This window comes from Eurosta solidaginis, chromosome 2, assembly GCF_040869045.1.
Source record: "Eurosta solidaginis isolate ZX-2024a chromosome 2, ASM4086904v1, whole genome shotgun sequence".
NCBI classification, from domain to species: Eukaryota; Metazoa; Arthropoda; class Insecta; order Diptera; family Tephritidae; genus Eurosta; species Eurosta solidaginis.
This window is the reverse complement of record NC_090320.1, coordinates 71,318,867-71,345,297: the sequence shown is the minus strand read 5'-3', so window position 1 is coordinate 71,345,297 and position 26,431 is coordinate 71,318,867. Positions and strand designations below refer to the sequence as shown.

Sequence of the window (26,431 nt, the reverse complement as noted above, 5' to 3'; positions counted from 1 at the left end):
ATTAAAAATAAATACTTAGCTGATGATTGTTCAAAATTACATTCTGTTAAATAACATTTTATTTATTTATATTTTTACAATATCATAGATTTAGTGAATGATTTTCTAGAAATGGTGTTTAAAGGAACCAACAATTTTACGGGCACGCTTCTTCATAGCGCCTCTTCTCCTAGATTTACCACTACCCTTTTTGGCAGGCGCTTTTTGGATCTGTTGATCCACTTCTTCTTCGGATTTGGCCTTTTCGATTTTGATATTGTTTTGGCTTGCATTGTTGTTGGCTTTTGATCTAATCAATTTGTAACTTTCAGGATCATGAGAAATGGCTGTAAGTTCAGTTAAAATGTTTGTGCCGAAAGTAACATCTTTGTTGATATGGAAGTAAGGACCTGCCTCAGCTGAAATATTAGTAATAAAAAAATTATTTAGAAAATTGTTTATTAATGGTCATATCCAATTTGTACATACTCTCCTTGGGTTTAACAGTAATCTCTGTGTGACCCAACACTTTTGGTTCTCCCTCAACTGCAAAAGTATACCACAAGTGCACCATTTTCTTGGCAAATTCTGTGTCATCAGCATTCAGTGGGAATCTGTCGAACAAATAGATGTTGTCATCGGAATGGTATACTCCACCCTCAAAAGGCAATTGACTGTTGTCCTGGTCATTGAAACGAGAGTATTCGCCAGCATAATCAAATGAGTACGCGTAGACTGGTGCGATTCTGCGTTGCATTGCGCTGGCATAGGCTATAACAGGTGATTTGATGTTAACATCGCTGATGATCTACAAAACATAACAAAAAAATAATAAAAATATTTGTATTAATTTGTCCATGTCCCGCACACTAAATTGCGTTATATGTATGCATATCCATCATCACTATTTATATACTTACATCATAATAAGCGTACCATGCTGCATCGTGATTGTTGGTATCCAAAATTGCAGGATCAATTAGAGTATGTAAAAGCAAATTGTTGGGCAAACCAGTGGTGTCTTTGCCGGTGTCGATCAACAAGTTTGCGAATTGGCGTACAGTCATATTGGCAAGGCCACCATAGGGTGCGGTGAAGGCATCGAAATTTTCTTTAGATAGTAAAAAGTTGATATTTATCATCACATAATCATCTGCTATGTTATAGAGCTTTAAATACTCGCCAATACTTACGTGCCATAAGAAAACTGCCGTCATGCTTAGTAAAGCCAGCCATAACTGGAATGTTTTTGCTAAACTTTTCGATTAGAGTTTTAGGTTCTTCTGGAAGCACACCATTCAAATCGCCAACCACTGGTGCAAACATATCCTAGAATATAATACAAATTTTAGATATTTATGTTTTTGAATATTTTCTAATGCTTTGCTTACTTGACGTGCTACTGTAAGTAGTTCGAATGTATCTGCATTCTTCATGCACTCATTTTGCTTCTGTACATCATCACATCCCTGACAACCAAGACTTTCACAGAAACGTTTAGCTTGCTCCAAGGCAATACGATTAATACACCATGGTGCCAATATAGAAGCTGATTGCACAATTGATCTATGAATGTGACCTTCAGGAGTTTTAGGGCTAATCACAGTACCACTAGTCATGCCTGCTCCTGCACTTTGTCCGAAAATTGTAACTTTGGTTGGATCACCACCAAATGCATGAATATTTTTCTGAACCCAGTCTAAAGCTAATTGTACATCCATTATTGCTTGATTACCAGGCATTTCGGGGGTAAATGTTGACATGAAACCAAGTGAACCAATACGATACTGAGTTACGACAAGAACAATGTCTTTTTCCATGAGATAATGTGGTGGGTAGAGTGCTGCGTTACCAAAACCGAAAATTCCACCGTGAACATAGAACATAACAGGTTTCTTAGCTGATAACTAAAAGTATAAATTATTGAAAATCAGTCATTAGCAACTTCAAAAGCAACGGCAATGAAATATCACTAGAAAAAAGAGTTTGTGCTTACGTCTTTACTGTAGACGCTCAAGTTAAGGCAGTCTTCCAAATCTTCCTTACGTTGTGTATCGTTTAAAGCTAAAACATTTTCGTAATTGGGGCAAATTCTTCCAAACTCACGGGCATCGTAAACGTCAGTCCAAGCTGCCTTGGCTTTGGGTGGCTGTAAAGAAATGAATAATATTGTAAATATTGCGGGTATAGTGTCCAGACATTGCAAAGCGCCTCGTTAATGGACTTATTTTGGCTAAGTTTTTAACTTGAAAACGAGCTTAGAGTTTCTTTTATTTTTTTCGCTTTTTTAAATACTTTTATCAGATAGAGAAGAACTACCGCTTATGCTCGACTTCGGAACTAACCAGGAAACGCAATGGTCCTTTTGGTGATTCAGCGAATGGAATACTGCGGAAAGCCATTATCTTTTGGTTTGTCCATGCTGTTTCATCAATAGCACCCAAAACTGGACCTTGAGTGGGTATAATGACTTGGGGTGGATCCATAATTGCTGATTGCGCTGTTGCCAAAGCAACAGTTGCAAACATGCATAATACTCCTGTAGCCAACTTCATCGTTTTGCTGTAAAAAATAAAAGAAATAAATAATTAAAGCAATCATTTGTTAAAAACTAAGATTATATACATATATATTAAGTGTAATGATATTATCATCATCATCATCATCATTCGCGCTTAACGGCCGTAGCGATTTTGGCCGTTTCTACTGACGCCAATTGGGAGCATAAGCATCAAGCATTCCTCCACCTGCCTCTTCCAACTCAGTGGAGGTCTCTACCTTCCTCTGCCACCAACCTGTGAAGTCGACTGAAATGTTGTTGGCCAAAGCGCCTTCGTCCATTCGAATAACATGACCTAGCCAGCGAAGGCTTTGTGCTTTTATTCGCTGCACTATCTTCATATCTGCGTAAAGCTCATATACCTCCAAGAGCTATCTTATCTTTTCTCGCTACCATCCATGTTTCCGAGCCATTCAGGACAGGTATGATAAGCGATATGTACAACATTTTTGGTCGTCGGGAGGAACCTTTACTTTTCAATTCCCCACTCAGTCCAAAGTAGCACTTATTGGCAAGAATTATTCGTCGTTTGATTTGTGAGCTGATTAATGCTGACTCCCAAATAGACGAAATCCTTCACACACTCGAATTTATATCCGTCAACAGTGAGTAATCCTAATTAAGATATTGGGGTTATATCACATTCGCACATTATCATAATCGCCATTTGTTTACTTTTAATAAAATAGCTAGTCTTAATTCCAAATGAGATGGTGTCCTTCTTGAGTAAAAAATAAGAAACATTACACTAAAATTTCGAATGAGGTGTCCTTTGCATGCTGTGTATTTCGCATTTCGCGTAGAAGCCCTAGGCTCTGAACGAACTTGAACCCATTAATTTAAAAAAAATGTTATAAGATCTCTCCGGGCAACGGGATTTATAGCCCGCTTAGCTTCAGGCGAATAATAAATTTATACTTAATTTAAACTTACTTAATTTGCGCTTAACTGTTTAATTTATAAGTGAACTTAATTTTACCCTAAATATGTTGTCAAAATTCAAAAACATCGCAGGACGTATTTTTATTCAAGAAACAAAAGAAAGGAAGTACGGCTTGCCAGTAATTTTACAGAAGAATGTAGAGCTTACGATTTCTTCTCTCTGCTTCTCGCGAGCTTCTCGTACTTCGAAATATTTGTAAATCTCGCAGGCTTCTCGACATTAAATTTAGCTGCTGAAATGCCAGTATTTATACCATGGGTGGAACCAGAAACAGGCGACAGCTGGAAATCAGCTAATTGGTACTTTTTGAATATGATTTGACACTTCAACTTTTGGCGCAGTCACATTGTATGGTTCAACCATGATTTGTGCACTCAGCTTTTTTTCTTGCGATTTCTTTTTTTCTAAAAATATTGCTGTTCTTTCACTCATATCCTGAATGTATAATTTTGTTCATAATATTAAAATTTTTCTATCCGAAGGCATGAAAGAATTCCGTTATACTAGAGATGACGATTTATTCTTGAGCACAAGCGAGAAGCTAGAGGCTCGAGAACTCGGCTCCTCGCATGTTTCTCGGAGTACTCGTAAATCTCGCGGGCTTTTCGAAATTGTATCTAGTCGCTACATTGTCAGTTTTCTATGCACTTGGTTGTTTTATACTTGTGGTTTTGGTGGTTTTGTAAAAACTTCCGCTATTTTCCAGAAGAAATCGTTAGCTTTGCCCTTGCAGCGAATAAATTCGAAAATCTTGCGAGAAGCTGAGACTGGGAAGAGGTCCATTTTAGTTTTCGGCTCAACGAAGTCAAGCCCGAAATTATTTTGTTTGAGCCGAGGCTAGCACTGCATGTCCACTCTAGAAGAAAGTTACTGCCGGTTTTTTCCAACTTAAAAATATTCGACAGATAAATATTTTATCCTTAATTACCTGTACACTGGAAAACTGCTATTTTCTCTAAAACCCGCCCTTTTGACGGTAAATTAATAACTGTTAGTATTTTCTATTTAAGGTTCACAGAGAAACTGATTGCAAATACCAAAACTGCTCAGCTTTTTATTCGCAATCGAATTGTTGATTCTACCAAATTCTACTGTTTAGGTTGCCAAGTATATAAACATGTCACTATTAGAAAAAATAAATTTTACGACTTTAAATAGCTGCTATTTGTTTAGTGATATTTTTGTTTGTTAAATGCCTACTTTTTCAATTGTTGCCAAATTCTTACGAAATTTAGTCAAATTTTTTAAAATATATTTACAAATAATATTTAGGAACTCCGCCATTCCAGTATGAAAAAAAATTGTATTTAAGATCAAAGGTGAAAAATATGAGTTCAATTTCAGTAAAACTACCATTCTATCATAAAAATATATATACACAAAAATTTTAGATCACAAATTTATCAACAAAAAACGTTTTTTTCCTACGAACCACCATTTCTGAAATATTACGATCCAAAAAGTTGTAATTTATGAGTTTTAATATACATCTGTTAAAACATCGTTCTGCCAGTCATTGCAACTTAGACTTAAAACTTAGTATATTAAAATTTAAAAATATAGGTATATTAGGTAAAGGTAAACCCATTCTCTTCATATATACCAGCGTAACCACGAGACAACATCTGCCCCTTGTTCAGTTGGGGGCGGGGCTAGGGTTTTCCACCTGCTCATCAAGATCTTTTTCGGGTGTACTATCAAATTCAAGTGTGGCCTGGTTATCAGCTAGACTTTAAAAAGTGGGGTTGGAAATTGGTCAACAATAGATCAGAACCAGTTCAATCGCGACAACACCCTGTGCCGGAGAAACTGCTGAGCAAAGCTTTTTGAAACTGTAAAGTTGGACTGTTTTGTTCTCTGGCATGCAAAAAGTGTCAAGGCTGGTCGTGTTCAAGTGCTGAATCATCAGCAGTGGACGATTCGTTTCATTCCAACGAGAGGACTTGCGATACATACGACGCTATTTACTTGCTCTCAAAATGCAGATGAAGAAGAACAAGAAGAAATTGACCATCCTAATACTAAAGCTTCATTAAAAAAAATTGTATAGCGCGATAACCTCCGATGGATTCTAGGTCGAACTTCCCTTCCATGCATGCATTACTTTTATTAAACGGTTTTATTTAGCTTGACTTCACAGGCCCGGCCGCACGCTGCACGGCCGTTGTGAACGAATTTTGTAATTGAAATTTAAGTAACTTCCCGATAAGCTACAATCTTGAAACTTGGAATATAGTTCAGAACCCGATGACAATGCAATAATAAGAAAAAATCACAGCTAGGTGGCGCAAGGATCGAGATGTTCAAAAAAATCGTATTTGTGCTCTGATTTGGCTCATATTTGGAACACATAATACATACATGAATAGAAAGCGACCTATGATGTCCGATTTGGCTCATGTTTGGAACAAATATTACATACAGTCCGGTAGGAGTGACATCAAAATATTTTGGAGTTGGAGGAGGGAGCATACGTGGCGCAGAGTCGAGTAAAGTCTTTGGAAGGATTATGTATTGAGGACTTAGATTCTAACAAATTGTCAGGAAAGAGTCCTTGTAATATGAGTCACTAAATGAACTTAATATAATGAGAAATAATAGGCAATTAACAAAAGACTAAAAACTTGAAAATAAAATAATTTAAAAAAAATGTTTAAGTCAAACCGTTTTATTGAAAACAATACTCACATGAAGTAATAATAATATTAAAAGCTAGAAAATAATTAGGTAGGTCCTAGGTACTAGTCATCACACTCCTCACCAATCTAGGGCGTTGATCAGATAATTAAATGAAAGCGTTGGACGCTTTAAATTTCTATTGATAGTTATACATAAGACCAACTGAACCTTAATAAGGTTATGCTACGCGTGGTGATGATTTTTAGAAATTTAACGCGCCCAACGCTGGAGTGTTTGTATTTACATTTTGATGTTACTTTCCCGGGAGTTGAACTCAGCACCCTCGTTGTGGTAGGCGGGGCACGCTACCACCACAACACAGCGGGCGTCGGCCTACTGGGGAAACCACGTTGAAAAAAAGCGCTACAACTTTTAGGATCTCAGTTTTGTTGCCTCTTAGGAAAAAAATCAGTGAGATGTTTTTTGTTGATAAATTTATGAAAAACTCATTTTTTTGACGTTTGACCATGAATAAAATTTTTTGTATACACTGGAATGGAGAGGATTTTCTAAATTTTATTTATAATATATTTTAAACAATCTCACTGATATTTAGCTTGGTATAACTTTTTGAACAACCGAATTTCTAGATTCACCAGATAAGTTGCCTTAGGGCAAAAATTAAATGCGTTTCACATTATTCACTACGCATAAGAGCACCCAAATCTGACAACGGGCTGGTACAGAAATTTCTGCAAATTTAGAACATACTACAAGTTTTTAGTAATGACAAAGTACGCCTTTAATAAATTATTTTTGAATCGGTGTTTCAGTGAATTTTGAAAAATATATAAGCTTCTGAAATCGAGCAAAATTCGAGCAAAAAAAACGAGAAAAATTAATACTAACAGAGAGTTATCTAAAAAGATGTTGTACAGTTGCACGAATAATCCCAGTGTTTGTTATAAAAAGTTGGCGTAAGTCACAGAATCATCCTATGGCCGGAAAAACGGTTTTGCACTTAATCAAAGTTGGCTTAGTGAGGAAATGCCAAGAACTGGTCGCTCATGGCGATCAGCAGACGCCGAGTTTGAGAAAAATATTATATGCTCAATTAGGAAAAGCCGATCTATGTCAAAAAGAGATTTGCCAAAATAGCCAAACCCATACAAGTGCAAGTCATACGAATGAAGCGAAGAAATGTAATTTACACGTACATAAAGAGAAAAGTCTCAAAAGGAATTGAAAAAAAGACGCCAAAAAGCATTTCCCTTGCACGCAAGCTTCATGAGACCAAATTGGCAAACATAAATTTTTGTGAGATTGTGGACGACGAAATTTATATGAAACTGGACCGAATTACGTTGGCAGGTACCAAGTTTTACTGCCTGCAGTCTGGAGAGGATATTCCGAATTCGGAAAAAACCATTCAGAGAGAAAAGTTTGGCAGAAAGTTTCTTATTCGGTAAGCTATTTGTGAAGCAGGTATAAATCCACGCAGCTCTTTACGATTGGAACTATCAAAAGAAATTTACGTGAACGTAAAAGTCACTCATACACTTTTTTTAGTAAATATCTTCAAGTCAAAGGACAAACCGGTCCCGAAAAGCGCATAAGTAGTACATTGTACATTAAAAAACGACAAGACCGCGGGCGCTTATTTGAATTGGAAAGGCGTATGCATTCGAATTTTTACAAAATATGGTCAGACGAGTGCATGCCCGAAGGTTGAAATCTGAGTTTTCTTAGCCCAATCCACAAGAAAGGGGATCCTGAAAACTGCGCCAACTATCGAAGGCTTATCATCCAAATCTTGGAAAAAACCTGCGAAAAAAATCGACACACATCACCTCTTCGTCGATTTTAATTAAAGCCGCCTTCGACAGCACGAAAAGGAGTTGCCTATATGTCATTATCCCGGAATTTGGTTTCCGCCCAAAACTTATACGGCTGTGCAAAATGACATTGTACAACACTATCAGCTCAGTCAAAATTGTAAAGAACCTATCCGAGCCCTTCGAAACAAAAATAAAAAGGTTGGTGAGAGGAAGGTGAGTCCCCTTCGCGCGATTTCTTTAATTTGATGCTAAAGACAATTATACCAATTGCAGAACTTAACCTCTCTGGAGCAATATTCTATAAAAGCATGCAATTACTCGCGTATGCTGATGACATTGATATCATCGACCTGAACACCCGTGCCGTGAGTTCTGCTTACTCCAAACTAAAACATAGAACCGGAAAGGATGGGTTTGGTGGTGAATGAGAACAAAACGAAGTACCTTGTGTCAACAAGCAAAGAGTCAACGCTTTTGCGCCTTGACAACCACGTTACTGCTGACAATTTCGAAATCGTAAGAGACTTCGTTTACTTGGGAACCAGCATTAAACCAAAAAACAACATCAGCTATGGAATCCAGCGAAGAATTACTCTTGCCAATAAATTCTACTTTGACTGGGCAGGCAATTGAAAAGTAAAGTCCTCTCTGGTCAAACGAAAATCTCGCTTCAAAAGTCACTTATCGTACCCGTCCTGCTATAAGCTGCATATGGTCCTTACAACATCAGATGAAGCGGCTCTGGGAGTATTTGAGAGGAAAATTCTTCGAAAGAAGAGACTGGAGCGCCATCCAGGCCATAACCAATTAAACGGTTAAGCGTTTATTACATAAGTAAGTACATTGTAGATCAAGTAGTTTATGAATCATATGTTCCGATAAAGGATTCTCTCTAAACCAAAAATAAATAAGATGTGCCACACAACTATGTACTTATCTACATTTAGACTATATCAAAGCGTTCAAAGACTATAAAATATAAAAGAAATATCTTATCAATAGTGTCTTTAAACAATTTTTTATGGGCCTTAAGCTTCTCGGAAATCAATTAATTAAAAAAGGCCTTTAAAAAGAACAAAATTAAAAAAAAATATATGCTTACTAACCTTAAAATCTTTGGAGGAAACCAAAGCTATAAACCTAAAAAATCAACGGAAAAGTAGCAAAGTTTTATATGGGAAAATAATAATGACAGAAGGAGAAAAATGAGTCGGTCATTTCTTATTTGCCAAAAAATTGAAAGTGGAAATGTAACTGTACTTAACATAACTTCTTCGGACGGTCTAATGTTAATGCAGGTTGTTTTAATTTAAGACACAATTTATTTTTGTTTGAGAGCAGTTCAGCTGTATTAACAAACGCATACCATATTTGCTTTTAATACAGAAATATTTGGTAACTAATACACTGATAAAAAATTCGGGAAAACGAAAAAAAAATTGGTTTGATTTGGCGCCATAGAAAAGTTTCTTTTAACCGAGATGAGCAATTTTTTAAAAAGCTTAGATGTTTTGTTTTCCCTTGGTTATAGGAATAATTTTGTTAATAAAAAAATGATAAAAAGGACTACCTTTATATAAATGGAGAAGGCAATTTTTCCTTTAATACAGACTTAGTGTTGTTGAATTTTGAATAAAAAACTTTAACAATAGCTCTTGTAAGAATTTTGTGATTTAAAACTATAAAAGTGGAGCGCAATCGTTCAATTTAAGGCAAACCATGTACTTGGGATTAACTAATTGATTATTTAAAATTTAAACACGCATTCTACCTTTATAATTTTAAATCCTAAAATTCTTTTACAAGAGCTATTGTTAAAGTTTTTTAGTCAAAATTCAACAAGACTATTTTTGTATTAAAGGAAAAATTGCTTTCTATTTTTTGGTCCATTTATATAAAGGTAGTCCTTAAAATTTTTTTATCATCTTTTTATTTTCGATTTTTTAGTGCTGCCTACAAAAAGGCAATTGCAACTTTGATTTGTAATTTAAGTAATTCCTAAGTGAAAATTCTTATCTTTATTTATTTGTTCAAAATAGCCAGATTTAAGAGAATTAGTGGAATTTTCGCTGACAAAACTGGCGAAAACAACAGAATTCCACCTCGTTTGTCAGCTACTTAATTTGACCAGCTGAAAATCGTGGTGAATTTCGCATACGCCTGAAAGTCTAAAAGAATCGTGGTGAAAGTCGCGTACGCCTAAAAGTATGCAAGGACGTGCATTGAGTTGGGCCTTCAACCAGGTGGAATTCTACAACGCCTGCAACACTCAGGAGGCTAGCCACGAAGGTATGACCCAATCTTCTAAATAGTTCGACTTGTGCGTTACGTAGCTCAAATCTTTTTATAAAACATTGCACTTTCACCGAGTTTTAAACTATATTTCAGGTTTCAAGTTTCTAGATATGCAAGAAGTTAGTTAAAAATCGATTGCAAGATTCCCAATATATAATTTTTTCTCAATATCTCGATCCATGCGCCACCTAGCGGAATTTTTTGATACAATATTGCGTTGTCACCGGGTTCTGACTTACGGCCCAAGTCTTATGTCTCTAGCTCATCGGGAAGTTACTCGAAAATCAATAGCAAGATTCCTCCGTTTTTAAAGGTATTGCAGTTATCTTGACTAGTGCGCCACCAAGCGGAACTTTGCTTTCAACAAGTTGTATTGTCACCAGGCCTCTAACTAAGTGCCAAGTTTCAAGTCTCTGGGTAACCGGGAAGTTAGTTAAAATGAAAGATTCCCAAATTAAAATTAATTTTCCTAATATCTCGATCCGCGTGCCACCTAGCGAATTTCTTTTGATCAAATGTTGCGTTGTCACGAGGATCTGACCCACGACCCAAGCTTCAAGTCTTTAGCTTACCGGCAAGTTATTCAAAAATCGATCGCAATATTCCCCTCGTTTTTCAGGGATTTGCAGTTATCTCACTTAGCGCACCACCTGGCTGAATTTTGTTTTCTTGTGTGTGCCAAGTTTCAAGTTTCTAGGTAACCGGGAAGTTAGTTAAAAATGGATTGAAAGATTCCCAAATTAAATTTAATTTTCTTAATATCTCGATCCATGCGCCACCTAGCGAATTTTTTTTTTTTTTGATCAAAATATTGTATTGTCACCGGGTTCTGACTTACGGCCCAAGCTTCAAGTCTCTAGCTCACCGGCAAGTTACTCAAAAATCGATTGCAAGATTGCCTTCGTTTTTCAAGGATTTGTAGTTATCTCACTCAGGGCGCCACCTAGCGGAATTTTGTTTTCTGTAGATTGTATTGTCTCCCAGCCTCGAACTGTGTGCCAATTTTCAAGAGTGCCATCGACTCGCAAACTATGTGCTAAGTTTCAAGTCTCTGAGAAAAGTAGATCGCAAAATTTCCATTTTAAAATAAATTTTCTGTATATCCGATCCGTGCGCCACCTATCGGATTTTTTTTTCACTTGCATTGTAATGTCTCCCAGATCTGAAATATGTTCTAAGTGTCAAGTGTCTAGCTCAACGGGAAGTTACCGAAAAAGACTTTTCCGTGGGTCAAAAATTCGTATGCAAATGAGGGGACAAACATGAAAGGGACTTAATGTAGGTAATAAAAATGGAGAAACTTCTAAAAATATGAAACGTAGCATAACCTGATTAAGGTTCAGTTGGTCTTACTTATGACTACCATTAGAAATATCACGCGCCTAACGCTTTTATTTAATTGTCTGATCAACGCCCTAGATTGATGAAGAGTGTGATACTAGTACCTAGGACCTACCTAATTATTTTCTAGCTTTTAGTATTATTATTACTTCATGTAAATATTGTTTTCAATAAAACCGTTTAACTAAAAAATTTTTTTTGAATTATTTTACTTTCAAGTGTTTAGTCTTTATTTAATTGCCTATTATTTCTCATTCAATATAGTTCATTTAGTGACTCATTATTACAAGGACTCTTTCCTGACAATTTGTTACAATCTAAGTCCTCAATACATAATCCTTCCAAAGACTTTACTCGACTCTGTGCCACGTATGCTTGTCCCTCCTCCAACTCCAAAATATTTTGATGTCAGTTCTACCGGACTGTATGTAATATTTGTTCTAAATATGAGCCAAATCGGACATCACAGGTCGCTTTCTATTCATGTATGTATTATGTGTTCCAAATATGGACCAAATCGGACCACAAATACGACTTTTTTGAATATATCGATCCTTGTGCCACCTATAGGCGATTTTTTTCATATGCCGCTTTCTATTCTTGTATGTATTATGTGTTCCAAAAATGAGCCAAATCGGACCACAAATACGATTTTTGTGAATATCTCGATCCTTGCGCCACCTAGCGGAGATTTTTTTTCATAGCATTTCCATGTGAGTACTTCGGAATTTTTACCAAAAGTGAAGAAACTTTTTCAAATCACACTCCCGGAAGAAAAGCCATTGAAAAGATTTACAGAGTATACTCGAAACAGCCGTCGCTTTGTCCGTCCTGATGTAGAAACATTTTTTTGTTAGAAAAAAGGTTTTCTAAACGGGGTCGCCCCTCGGTAGTGGTTTTGCAAGCACTCCGGGTGTAACGCTTCTCTGTGAAAATGCATCTGCCGTTCGGAATAGGCATAAAGAATGTAGGTCTCGTCCCCTCAAAACTAAAAATAAAACGACGCAAATTGGAAGAGTATCACGGTCTAAGCTCCGAGGAGGTAAATCAAGTCAAGAATTTTTTTGTGGCATTAAACGTTTTGTGGAGATATTAACTAAATAGAAGGGGGTAAGAACGATTTTCTTTTTTTCAGCTTTTGTACTTTTCTCTACCATATCGCTACTGATAATATTTCATTTCATTTCATTTTTATTGAGCATTTTTCTTATACCTATCTATTTACATATGTAGCAAAGTTACAATAGCAAAAAAAAAAAAATAAAAAAGTTTAACATTATGAAGTATAAATTAACGAATGCATAATATGTGTATGAGACCGTGTGGATATAAGAAAAAGGTAAGACATTTTTTATGTTAAGCTTAACATAGTGACAAATGTCATATCTATCAAAAATATTGAAACATTAGTGCAGTGGGGTGACTGCTAAATATACAAATTAAGTTATAATTGTTTTAAAACCTACATATGATTTTTAGCCTTATTACAAGATGCTACTATTGGAAAAGCTAAAAGTAAGTAAAAGAAAAAATAATGGTGTAGGTATATAAAATAAAGTAAAGAAAGTTACTACTATTATTTGCTTTTAGTCTCTGTTAATAAGCTGCTTATTGAATAGGTCGTAGCAAAACTTCGATTTCATTATGTGAGAAACTCAGAAGAAAGGATTTCACACATTTTGTAAATTGTAGAACATTCCTCTTGGCCCGAATTTCGGAGGGTAGTATGTTGAAGAGTTTCCTGGATACAATTGTATAAAACTTTGTTGAGCGTGTGGTTCTGGAAGAAGGAACAATAACTGTAGGATGAAAGTTTATCCTAAGGTTATAAGTTTCCGACCTCATACTCTGCAGATAACCACACCTAATGAAAAAGATTTTTAAAACTTTAAAATAATAAAGGTCCCTTATTGGAAGAATCCTTAGATCTCTAAAAAGCTCTCTTGAGGGATGCAGTCGATTTACACTTGATATTTTACGAATAACGAATTTTTGTAAAACTAGGATAGACTGAATTTTATTAAAGGGCGCCCCCCCCCCCCCCCCCCCCAGCTGATACCATATAACAATTTAGAATGAACAAGCGCATAATAAACTGTTTTAAGGGTGTAGTTAGAGCAGCAACCTCTGAGATGATAGAAACAACGTAAAGAATATTGGAGATAATGCTTTAGGCGGGATATGTGGATGCCCCAGTTCATATTTTGATCTACAGTTACACCTAGATACCGAAAGTCTTCAACAACGTCAATTATAAAGCACTCGTTATTACAAATAGCGAGCGGATTAAAAATACCATACTGAGCCATTTGGCACGAATTATCGTGGAGAGCGAGACGCTCACAACTGGAGGAGTGGAAAACAATGTCTACGTCTGGTCTTATTTTTGCATTCAAGCTAAAAAACATTAGCTTGGTCTTATTGCTAACAACGAGCTTGTGTTTAGCGAACCACGTTCTTAAAACATGTACATCATGATTTATGCTACTTATCAAGTCTAACGTATTTGATGAGCGGTAAGCTATCGCTAGATCATCTGCAAATGCAGTGACCTTCCCTAAGAATGGCATGTCGAAAATTGAATTTACGTAGACCAGAAATAAAATAGGACCGAGGATGGAACCTTGTGGAACGCCAACTTTAATTGGATTAGAGCTACTGAGGGTTCCGCAGACTTTAACGCGTTGTACTCTTCCAGTAAGATACGATTTGAACCACTCATGTATAAATCCTCGAAAGCCAGTATGATATAATTTATCAAGTAGAATTACATGATCCACAGTACCAAAAGCTTTTGTGATGTCAACGAAAAGACTAGCGCAATGTTTTTTACTGTCCAATTCTTGGTGAATAAATATACAAAAATCTAATAGAGCATCCTCGGTTGACCGGTTGGCTCTAAATCCAAACTGCCTTGGGCTGAAAAAGCTCTTGCTTTCAAGAAAAAGTAAAATACGGCTTTTAAGGGCTTTCTCGAAAACCTTAGAAATGGAAGGTACTAATGAAATTGGCCTATAATTGTTTTTATCTTCCCTGTTACCCTTTTTGAACAGAGGAATAATAATCGCACATTTCAAGTCTTCTGGAAAAGTTCCTGAGTATACACTAGCATTAAAGAGATGTTTCAGAATGTCTAGTAGGTTAAGGGCTATATTTTTAAGCAATTGGTTGGAAATAGCATCATGACCACAAGAACCGGAGTTGTTAAGTTGTTTTATTATTGTTAGGATCTCAGAGCCAGAGAAAGGTTCAAACAAAAAACGATTGCCTGAACTAGTTCCTTCCCTACCTGACATCACACAATTACAGGAAGAGGCATTAGATTGACCGACTGAAGCAAAAAAATCATTAAATATATTAGATACAGCAGAGGAGTCGTCAATGATGTTTCCATGATCACTTAGAGCAATAGACTTTTCATCACCGATGCCGTTTGGGTTGATAATACTATTAACAATTTCCCATTCCTTCTTTGCGTTGCCGCTACATTCTAGTAACCTATTACGAAAATAAGTATCTCTCTGCCACTTAATATTCTTTTGTATTGTTTCGTATATATATATGTATATTGGAAATTTTGTTAAGATTTAAACTGTAACCCCACTTTTTAAAGTAGGCGTGGTCCTTATACGCTTTTGATCAGATCTATATGTATATAGTAGCAAGGACCACGACCGCTTTACAAAACTTTAATAAATCTACATTGTATATCGTAACTTATTTTTTATCCACTCATCAAGTTTCACCACTTCATCAATATTTGTTAAAGCATTGTTCCTTTTTTCCATTTTTGAAAGTGGGCGTGGATATAATTAATTTTGACCATTTTCGTCGACGATGCTGTAAAAGGTGCTAACTCCATCCACCAAAATTTCACAGTAGAATTAAAAAGGTCTATTTCATGTCAAATTAAAATGCATTGAATTTTTATGGAGTGAGCAGCTTTATGCGCATATGCGCCTTGGCAACCACGCTACTGTTGGCAGCCATAATTTCGAAATAGTAAAAGACTTCGTTTATTTGGGAACCAGCATCAACATTAGCAACAACATCAGCACTGAAATCCAGCGAAGAATTAATCTTGCCAATAAATGCTACTTTGGACTAGGTAGGCAATTGAAAAGTAAAGTCCTCTCTCGGCGAACGAAAATCATACTCTACAAGTCACTTATCGTACCCGTCCTGCTATATGGGGCAGAAGCATGGACCATGACAACAGCAGATGAAGCGGCTTTGGGAGTGTTCGAGAGAAAAGTTCTTCGAAAGATTTATGGACCTCTACGCGTTGGCGATGGCGAGTACCGAAGAAGATTTAATGATGAGCTGTACGAGCTATACGCAGATATCAACATAGTCCAGCGAATTAAAACGCAGCGGCTGCGCTGGCTAGGCCATGTTATGCGAATGAAAGATGATGCTCCGGCCAAGAAAGTGTTTCTATCGGAACCCGCCTATGGAAGCAGAGGTAGAGGGCGGCCCCCACTCCGTTGGAAGGACCAGGTGGAAAACGATTTAAACTCCCTTGGTGTGACCAATTGGCGCCGGTTGGCGGAGCGAAGGAGCGACTGGCGCGCCTTGTTGGACGGCCATAACCGTTTAGACGGTTAAGCGCCAATTAAGTAAGTAAGTAAGTAAGAGCAGCTTTTCATAATTTTGTTGGAGTTAGTGATTTTATACAATAAACACATACCTTTCTTTTACCACCACATGCAGAAATCGTCTCCCATTCCACCATTATCATAAAGACGCTTCAGCTAAGTGCTGAGCTTTTAGCGCATCGTCAAAAATCTTAGTCGGCTGTACGAGGAATTCACCATACCTTTTGCTATGCTGTCCGCCTGAACATAGCTGACTTTTTAAGGCTGTATAACTCTGTAATTTATTTTGCCTTTGGAAAAATTACCTATTTGAAAATAAGCTGGCTGAAAAATATTGGCATAACAGCTTAAGTTAAATCAACAAATGAAAATCTCAGCCAAGCGATTTGTAAAAAAAAGCGAAGTTTTCTATTTGTTACTTTCTCGATATAGGGTGTGTTCGAGCTGCAGCAGTGTTACTTTTTATGACAGCGGATAACGTCCTTCAGCAACATTTGAGCAGATGTGGCAATTTCGCGCGTTCGTTGGACGAAATGTTGACAATCTATTGATCATCTCTAGGAAATTAGCGACATTCCATCAACTAAGCAGCACTTTAGCAATACTACTGTTATTATTTGGCTGCTGAAACACACCCATATTAATGGTGCATTAAATCTAAAATATAAAACTCAAAAATGACTCTGCTTGTTATGTCCGCAACATTTATTTAGTTCAAAGTCACAGCCAATAATAGCCAAAGCCATAATAATTTACACGGGTCATCAATTCTTTCTCTGATTCAAAAGCTGAACTACCAGCGCTACCGTCATCAGCTCAGTGTCATCATTGCCAGTAGCGCCAATAACACGAAACTCGTGCCTGACACACAAAAGTCGTTTCACTCAATAGCGCAAGTGAAATATACTACGCACTCAGTACTAAGTAGCGTCAAAAATTCGCTTGGAGTCATTGCGTCAATAAGTTACCATTGAGCTGGCACCGCATTGGCGCTGGCGCCATGAAATTTACATCACTAAAATTGCGCGAATGCCCAGGCTCATGAAAAAGCTCATTTTAAAAAGTCAGCTATGTTGAGGCGGACAGCATAGCAAAAGGTATGGTGAATTCCAGGTACAGCCGTCCCACAATTTCCACAAAGCTTTAGAACTCTACAATGTACCATCTTATATTTAGAGAGTCTTTGGTATCACCACTAAAAATAGTGTATATCCACTATTCATCACAACTGATTCAATTATATGTTATACATTATGGCCCCAGAGGTTTGTGTCTCCGATTTAGGTACACCCTGTTCTGTAGCAAGTTATTTAACCACTGCCGCTAGATGGGTCTCCTAAACATTATCTAAGCGAGAATAAGCGTTTTTTTACGCGCAAACGTATACGTATGCGCTTGTAAAAAAACACGGCTATTGTTGTCTGAAAAAATGGATGAGATAGGTAGTATATATAGCATATGTATATCCCCTACAACCGATTGTTCAGATACGAAGTTTTTCGTCATTACTGCCCCATTTTAACAGTAGAGGCTTCAAATTTCACCGAATGCTTAGAACCGATTGTTCAGATAAAAAACTTTTCGTAATTTCTCCCCATTTTAACAGCTAGAAGCTTCAAATTTCACCAAATGCTTACGTGTATAGTATATACTGTTGTCTGAAAAAATCATTGAGATCGGTGGTATATATAGTATATATCTCATACAACCGATTGTTCAGATAAGAAACTTTGCAAAATTGCTGCCCCATTTCAACAGCTATAAGCTTCAAATTTCATCAAATACTTACATATATACATAGCATATATTGTTGTCTGAACAAACCATGGAGATCGGTCGTATATATGGTATGTATCCCATACCACCGATTGTTTGTGCTAAAAACGAAATTAAGCGCGCGGATGCATTCCGAATGTTGACTGTGGCATACGGAGAAGCTACCTTGGACCGAAGGAACGTTTATCGGTGATACAAAATGTTCTCAGAAGACCGAGAACTGCAACAACAGACGAAAAAATTGATGAAGTGAAAAAATGGTATTGGCCAATCGTCGAATCACCGTTAGAGAAGTTCCTGAGGACCTAGACATATCAATTGGCTCATACCATTCGATTTTTATCAATGATTTGGCATGAGACGGGTCGCCGCGAAATTCGTACCAAAATTGCTCAATTTCGACGCGACTTTTTGGCCAAAACAACACTTTTTGGCCACTGCTTTCCAACTCGCTGGACTATGTTGATGTCTGCGTAAAGCTCGTACAGTTCACAATTAAATCTTCTTCGGTACTCGCCATCGCCAACGCGTAGAGGTCCGCAAATCTTTCGAATATCTTTTCTCTAGAACACTACCAGAGCCGCTTCATCTGATGTTGTCATGGTTCATGCTTCTGTACCATATAGCAGGACGGGTACGATAAGTGACTTGTAAAGTGTGATTTTCGTTTGCGGAGAGAGGGATTTACTTTTCAATTGCCTACCTAGTCCAAAGTAGCATTTACTGGCAAGAGTTATTCTTCTCTGGATTTCAGAGCCGTTGTTGTTGCTTGTGTTAATGCTGGTTGCCAAACAAATGAAGTTTTTTATTATTTCGAAATTATGGCTGCCAACAGCAGCGTGATTTCCAAGGCGCAAATATCCTGAATCTGACAGCAGGTACTTCGTTTTGTCCTCATTCACCATCAAACCCATCAATTTGTTAATTAAAGCTACCTTTTCAAAAATAGAGGTCGGTCGCTGCTTGGCTTTTAGTCGTATGTTTTAACTAATTTGTACAAAAATATCACTACCTCTGTTCCTCCCATCACCCAATGACCCAGAGCATTCCCGTGAAAAATGACCGGGATATGGAGCTAGAAAACTCGACCATTTTGGACATCCACGTCTATGGCACTACGCTACCGACTGTCCTACACCCCAAAATCTTGGGTGTGACGTTTGATCAGGATCTACATTTTAGTGAGCACGCAGCCGCAATTGTTCCGAGAATTCAGAGCCGTAACAAAATCCTCAAATCACTTGCTGGCAGTACCTGGGGAAAAGATAAAGAAACGCTCATGACTACATATAAAGCAATTAGCCGGCCGATTACGTGCTACGCGTCACCTATATGGTCGCCAAGCCTAAAAATTACCCACTGGAAGAAACTACAGGCCTGCCAAAATACTGCTCTCAGAATCGCCACGGGCTGTCTTCTTATGTCCCCAGAACACCATCTGCATAATGAGGCGAGAATACTCCCCATCAGGGAGAGAAATGAGATGCTGACCAAACAGTTCCTGTTGAATACCCAGAAACCTGAGCATCCCAACAGACATCTGATTGATGAACCAGCACCGCCTAGGGGCTTAAGGAGTCATCTCCGTAAGCATTTTGAGGAAATACGGCACCTGAGAACCCAGTTGTATGAAGCGAAAAAACACAAGCAGGTGCTTGGTGAACTCCATAAACAGGCGTCGGACCTTTATGCCGGGAATTGCCCGGTGAATCCAGTACTTAAAGAAAAGTATCCAAAACTCGCGGAAGAGGAACGCATACTCCCCAGGTAAACGCGTGTCACTCTTTCTCAACTTCGTTCTGGATACTGTAACAGGTTAAACTCTTACCTATCCAGAACCAACCCCGACATACAAAATGTATGCCCCGCTTGCAATGTGTCCCCACATGACACCAACCATCTCTTTAATTGTAATGTGGAACCAACGCCTCTAACACCCCTTTCCTTATGGTCCACCCCTGTTGAAACGGCAAGTTTCCTTGGACTCCTGTTAGAGGATATTGATGACAATTTGTGATCGGTCGCGGCTATTAGGTGGGGCGAAGCATTGCTACAGCAACAACAACAGCTAGAAAACTCAAAGGATGATGGCTAATATGTGTGAAGTGAGAAAGTTGGATCAAAAAGAAGAAGAATAAGAAATGAATGCTGTTAAGAATTATTTAAATGAATGGAGAACCATAACACAGGTTTAATAAATATGGAAGAAGAACACGAAAGGTTGTCTAAGTTCGGATGTAAACGAACATCATATACTCAGCTAGAGATCTATCGTGCAGTTCTTTTAGTTCAGTTTTTGGTCCTAGATATTATCGAAAGAGGGGTGTTTATTTAATGATTTTGTGTATTTGATAAGTATTCCTTTTTTTTGTGTATTTTTAAGCTAGTTCGATCTAAATGGGTTGAGTGAAAATAAAACGAGTTATTTCACCTTACGGCCCAACGTTTCGCCAACTTTCCTTGGCATCTTCAGGGACGGATCTATATTTTTAACAATAAAATATATCAAACAACAACAGTTAATGATTTAAAATAATCACGAGAAAAACATAATTTCATACACCAATAAATTGAAAATCATTCACTTACATTGATATTTAAACATTGAAGCTAAAATAGGAATTTAGACATTGATTTTTGTCATTAAACTAAAAAATTGATTTATACAATTAAAAACGATACCATCTAATGTGACACACTTGTCATACTAAAACTAACTAAGTAATATTAAAACTAATAAGCACAATAGGTAGCTAGCCGCGATACCGTCTGTGTCCTCTTTCTTTTTCATCGTTTTCCTCTTTGTACAGGAAATAACTATAAAGAGTTTCTTCACAGTAGGTCAATTCTTCTTCAGTGGTCAAAAGAAGTTGCCACACCTATTTAAAATGTGTAGGTTACGTCAATCGGTCTTCGAGTTAAGGTTCCAGAAACGGTAGCCAATGCATGATAAAATAAGAGACGGGGCTACGCCCGTTTCCAAAAATGTTTGGTATTCATTTAGTTGTTATATATATATACTTTAGAAGAGAAATCTTATTAACAACTTTTTATAAAGCTTTGTCGGGCAAGGCTCTCGAATAAAACAAAAAACCCGATTCTGGGAATTTTCAATGGAAATGTGCCACGCCTTAACCTTTAGTTATCTGCCCAAGAGTTGGAAATTAATTAACCACATACAAAGGAATAATTTGAGGGGCGGTACCGCTTTTTCATAAACTTTTATTTTTTTCATACAAAATACGTCCAGCCTAATGGCTATTTGGTAAAGCCACTAGACCTCGGCCAGCTGTACCTCAATACAAAACTTCTCAGCATAATCAAATTTCAAACTTGAGCTTAAATAGAAAAGTAGCCCCCAAATTCCATTCTTCGCTAACGCTAAAACTCCATTGTCAAAAATATCTTAAACAGTATCAAGTGCGCGGAAAAATATACAAAATATAGTATCATATGGAATGTTGGAATTTGCGGGAAGTTCCTACGGACCTCGGATGCATGCCTGGATCCTTGGTTATAAGGAATGTTGTAAAGATCATGATGCTATTTTTTTTTTGTAACCAAGTAATTACAATAACGGAGAGGAGAAATTCAACGACGATATAAATCGTTTAAACTGAAGTCGCTCTTGCCATTTAATACAAAGAAAGCGATAAATGGTCAGGAGCTTCGTTTATTATTAGATACTGGAACGTCCGAAAACTATATTAAGGAGCTATCCTGTCTTAAAGATAGATATTCAACTCCTAAATAAACCTTTTTAATTGAAATCAATATACGTATATAATTTAATAAATAAAAAAATTTGTTTATGTGCTTAACCAAACTACGACGTTTTATTTGTTAAAGAGTCTTGGCACTTTTGATTGTATTATTGGCTATGATTTTTTAAAACAAATTAGGGCAAGAATCGATAATGATTCTGGTTATTTGTATTACCGAAATGACAGCATCTTAATTGTAATCAATGTGTTCCTTTTCATGTTCGTAGTAAATTTTGTCTATCTATGGAAATGGCGTTTTTTCACGAAGGCCGGGTGACATGCATACACACAAACGCATTCCATGTATCTTGTTTCTGTTATTCTCTGGATTAAAAGAAATACGAATTAGCTGATTTCCTTACACCACCTGTATGGTTCCAAGAAAATGAAACTGTTTAGCTGGTTTAACCGATTTTTTCAAGCAAGCTTACAAAAAAATAAACTATTACAGTTCTTATCGTTTAAAACTGCTCTACGAATTTCACAAGTGGTCAATCCCCATGTATAATAACGAATCGACTACGGCTTGCTGATAGACGTTGTGAAACAGTCTCTTTATGTCGAGAAAAATGCATAAGGCAAAGTTCTTGAATGCCCTCCCTATCTCTGTCTTAATAGTGAAGAGTGGGGAGTGCTGCCTCGGTGGATTGGCATTTGGAGAACGCGTAATAAGTATTGGGAACTATGTGCATATTTTTCCGTATTTGCAAATCCAGCAGCCTTTCTAGAGTTTCCAGGGGAGAAACGACGTAGGACTTATAGACATGAAGGAATAACGCTTAGCTTACACATTGTATTAAAAACAAATACTTTGCTGATGATTGTTCAAAATTACATTCTGTTAAATAACACTTTATTTATTTATGCATGTTTTTACTATATCATACATAGATTCACTGAATAATATTCTAGAAATGGTTTTTAATGGAATCAACAATTTTATGGACACGCTTCTTCAAATCGTCTTTTATTTTAGATAAACCACTACCCTTTTTGGCAGGCGCGTTTTGGGTCTGTTGAACCACTTCTTCTTCGGATTCGGCCTCTTCGATTTTGACATTGTTTTGGCTGGCGTTATTGTTGGCTTTTGACCTAATCAATTTGTAACTTTCAGGATCATCAGAAACGGCTGTAAGTTCAGTTAAAATGTTTGTGCCGAAAGTAACATCTTTGTTGATATGGAAGTAAGGACCTGCCTCAGCTGAAATATTAGTAATAAATAAAATAATTAGTAAATTATTTATTAATGGTCATATCCAGTTTGTATCTACCCTCCTTGCGTTTAATAGTAATCTCTGGGTGACCCAACACTTTTGGTTCTCCCTCAACTGCAAAAGTATACCACAAGTGCACCATTTTCTTTGCAAATTCTGTGTCATCAGCATTCAATGGGAATCTGTCGAACAAATAGATGTTGTCATCGGAATGGTATACTCCACCCTCAAAAGGTAATTGGCTGTTGTCCTGGTCATTGAAACGAGAGTATTCGCCAGCATACTCAAATGAGTACGCGTAGACTGGTGCGATTCTGCGTTGCATTGCGCTGGCATAGGCTATAACAGGTGATTTGATGTTAACATCACTGATGATCTACAAAACATAACAAAAAAATAATAAAAATATTTGTATTAATTTGTCCATGCCCCCTGTGTTATATGTATGCATATCCATCTCCACTATTTATATACTTACATCATAATAAGCGTACCATGCTGCATCGTGATTGTTGGTATCCAAAATTGCAGGATCAATTAGAGTATGCAAAAGCAAATTGTTGGACAGACCAGTGGTGTCTTTGCCGGTGTTGATCAACAAGTTTGCGAATTGGCGTACAGTCATATTGGCAAGGCCACCATAGGGCGCGGTGAATGCATCGAAATTTTCTTTAGATAGTAAAAAGTTGATATTTAGCTTCACATAATCATCTGCTATGTTATAGATCTTTAAATACTTACGTGCCATTAGAAAACTGCCGTCATGCTTAGTAAAGCCAGCCATAACTGGAATGTTTTTGCTAAACTTTTCGATTAAAGTTTTAGGTTCTTCTGGAAGCACACCATTCAAATCGCCAACCACTGGTGCAAACATATCCTAGAATATAATACAAATGTTGAATATTTTTGTTTTTGAATATTTATTAATGCTTTGCTTACTTGACGTGCTACTGTAAGTAGTTCGAATGTATCTGCATTCTTCATGCACTCATTTTGCTTCTGTACATCATTACATCCCTGACAACCAAGACTTTCACAGAAACGTTTAGCTTGCTCCAAGGCAATACGATTAATACACCATGGTGCCAATATAGAAGCTGATTGCACAATTGATCTTTGAATGTGACCTTCAGGAGTTTTAGGGCTAATCACAGTACCACTAGTCATGCCTGCTCCTGCACTTTGTCCGAAAATTGTAACTTTGGTTGGATCACCACCAAATGCATGAATATTTTTCTGAACCCAGTCTAAAGCTAATTGTACATCCATTATTGCTTGATTACCAGGCATTTCGGGGGTAAATGTTGACATGAAACCAAGTGAACCAATACGATACTGAGTTACGACAAGAACAATGTCTTTTTCCATGAGATAATGTGGTGGGTAGAGTGCTGCGTTACCAAAACCGAAAATTCCACCGTGAACATAGAACATAACAGGTTTCTTAGCTGATAACTAAAAGTATAAATTATTGAAAATCAGTCATTAGCAACTTCAAAAGCAACGGCAATGAAATATCACTAGAAAAAAGAGTTTGTGCTTACGTCTTTACTGTAGACGCTCAAGTTAAGGCAGTCTTCCAAATCTTCCTTACGTTGTGTATCGTTTAAAGCTAAAACATTTTCGTAATTGGGACAAATTCTTCCAAACTCACGGGCATCGTAAACGTCAGTCCAAGCTGCCTTGGCTTTAGGTGGCTGTAAAGAAAAAATAAGAATATTGTAAATATTGCGGGCATAGTGTCCAGACATTGCAAAGCGCCTCGTTAATGGACCGATTTTGGCTAAGTTTTTAACTTGAAAACGAGCTCAGAGTTTCTTTTCTTTTTTTTCGATTCTTTGAATACTTTTATCAGATACAGAGAACTACCGCTTATGCTCGACTTCAGAACTAACCAGGAAACGCAATGGTCCATTTGGAGATTCAGCGAATGGAATACTGCGGAAAGCCATTATCTTTTGGTTTGTCCATGCTGTTTCATCAATAGCACCCAAAACTGGACCTTGAGTGGGTATAATGACTTGGGGTGGATCCATAATTGCTGATTGCGCTGTTGCCAAAGCAACAGTTGCAAACATGCATAAGACTCCTGTAGCCAACTTCATCGTTTTGCTGTAAAAAATAAAAGAAATAAATAGTTACAGCAATCATTTGTTAAAAACTAAGATTATATACATATATATTAAGTGTAATGATATTATCATCATCATCGCTTAACGGCCGTAGCGATTTTGGCGGTTTCTACTGACGCCAATTGGGAGCATAAGCATCAAGCCTTCGTCCACCTGCCTCTTCCAACTCAGTGGAGGTCTCCACCTTCCTCTGCCTCCAAACTGTGGAGTCGACTGAAATGTTTTCTTGGCCAAAGCGTCTTCGTCCATTCGATTAACATGACCTAGCCAGCGAAGGCTTTGCGCTTTTATTCGCTGCCCTATCTTCATATCTGCGTAAAGCTCATATACCTCCAAGAGCTATCTCATCTTTTCTCGCTACCATCCATGTTTCCGAGCCATTCAGGACAGGTATGACGAGCGACATGTACAGCATTTTTGGTCGTCGGGAGCACCTTTACTTTTAAATTGCCTACTCAGTCCAAAGTAGCACTTATCGGCAAGAATTATTCGTCGTTTGATTTGTGAGCTGATTAATGCTGGCTCTCAAATAGACGAAATCCTTCACACACTCGAATTTATATCCGACAACAGTTAGTTATCCCAAGCAAAATATTGGTATTTATAGCCCGCCTAGCTTCAGGCGAATAATAAATGTATAAGTGAATGTAATTTTACCTTAAATATGTTGTTAAAATTCAAAAAACATCGCAGGACGTATTTTTATTCCAGAAACAATAAAAAGAAAGTACGTTTTGCCAATAATTCGTGATCAAATTTTTCGCCCTATGCCCGTTCAGTCTCTCGCGAGATTCTCGTACTTCGAAATACTTGTAAATCTTTACTTGTGATTTCTTTTTTCTAAAAGTAATGCCGTTATTTCACTCATATCCTGTATGTAAAATTTTGTTCATAGTATTCAAATTTTTCTATTCGAAGGCATGAAAGAATTTCGTTCAGAAGTTACTGCCGGTTTTTTTCCAACTTAAAAAAAATATTTGATAAATAAATAATTAATTACCTGTACACTGGATAACTGATATTTTTCTCTGAAAGTCGTCTTTTTGACGGTAAATTAATAACTGTTGGTCTCTTCTCTGTAAGGTTCACAGAGAAACTGATTGCAAATACCAAAACTGCTCGGCTTTTTATTCGCAATCGAATTGTTGATTCTACCAAATTCTATTGTTTAGCTTGACAAGTATATAAACATGTCACTATTAGGATAAATTAGTTTTAAAATTTACAATAGCCGCTATTTGTTTAGTGATATTGTTGCTTGTTAAATGCCTGCTTTTTCAATTGTTACCGAATTCTTACGAAATTTAGTGGAGTTTTCTACAATCATCACGTGATGAAGGTATTCCCTAGGCTAAAAATACTAACAATTTGA

General features: G+C 37.0%; 2 protein-coding genes across 7 annotated transcripts in view; one reads left to right on the top strand and one right to left on the bottom strand.

Annotated features, from left to right (window-relative positions):
* LOC137239886 (uncharacterized) overlaps positions 1-26,431 on the top strand; it is a 194,941-nt gene that overhangs the window by 109,997 nt on the left and 58,513 nt on the right. Inside the window, exon 1 of one of the 6 annotated variants that reach the window (XM_067765662.1) lies at positions 8,213-8,773. The exons of the other annotated variants lie outside the window; for them this stretch is intronic. The gene's annotated coding sequence lies outside the window, so the exon portion shown is untranslated. Of the gene's footprint in view, positions 1-8,212; positions 8,774-26,431 lie in introns of those variants that run through there. 6 annotated transcript variants of the gene reach the window in all.
* LOC137239885 (para-nitrobenzyl esterase-like) lies at positions 42-26,125 on the bottom strand. The gene is made up of 8 exons (XM_067765658.1): positions 26,060-26,125; positions 24,823-25,039; positions 24,472-24,624; positions 23,867-24,382; positions 23,669-23,804; positions 900-1,090; positions 469-787; positions 42-398 (listed from the first exon to the last, which is right to left on the bottom strand). The coding sequence occupies exons 2-8, from the start codon at positions 25,030-25,032 to the stop codon at positions 106-108; spliced, it is 1,818 nt and encodes a 605-aa protein (XP_067621759.1). The 5' UTR covers positions 25,033-25,039; positions 26,060-26,125; the 3' UTR covers positions 42-105.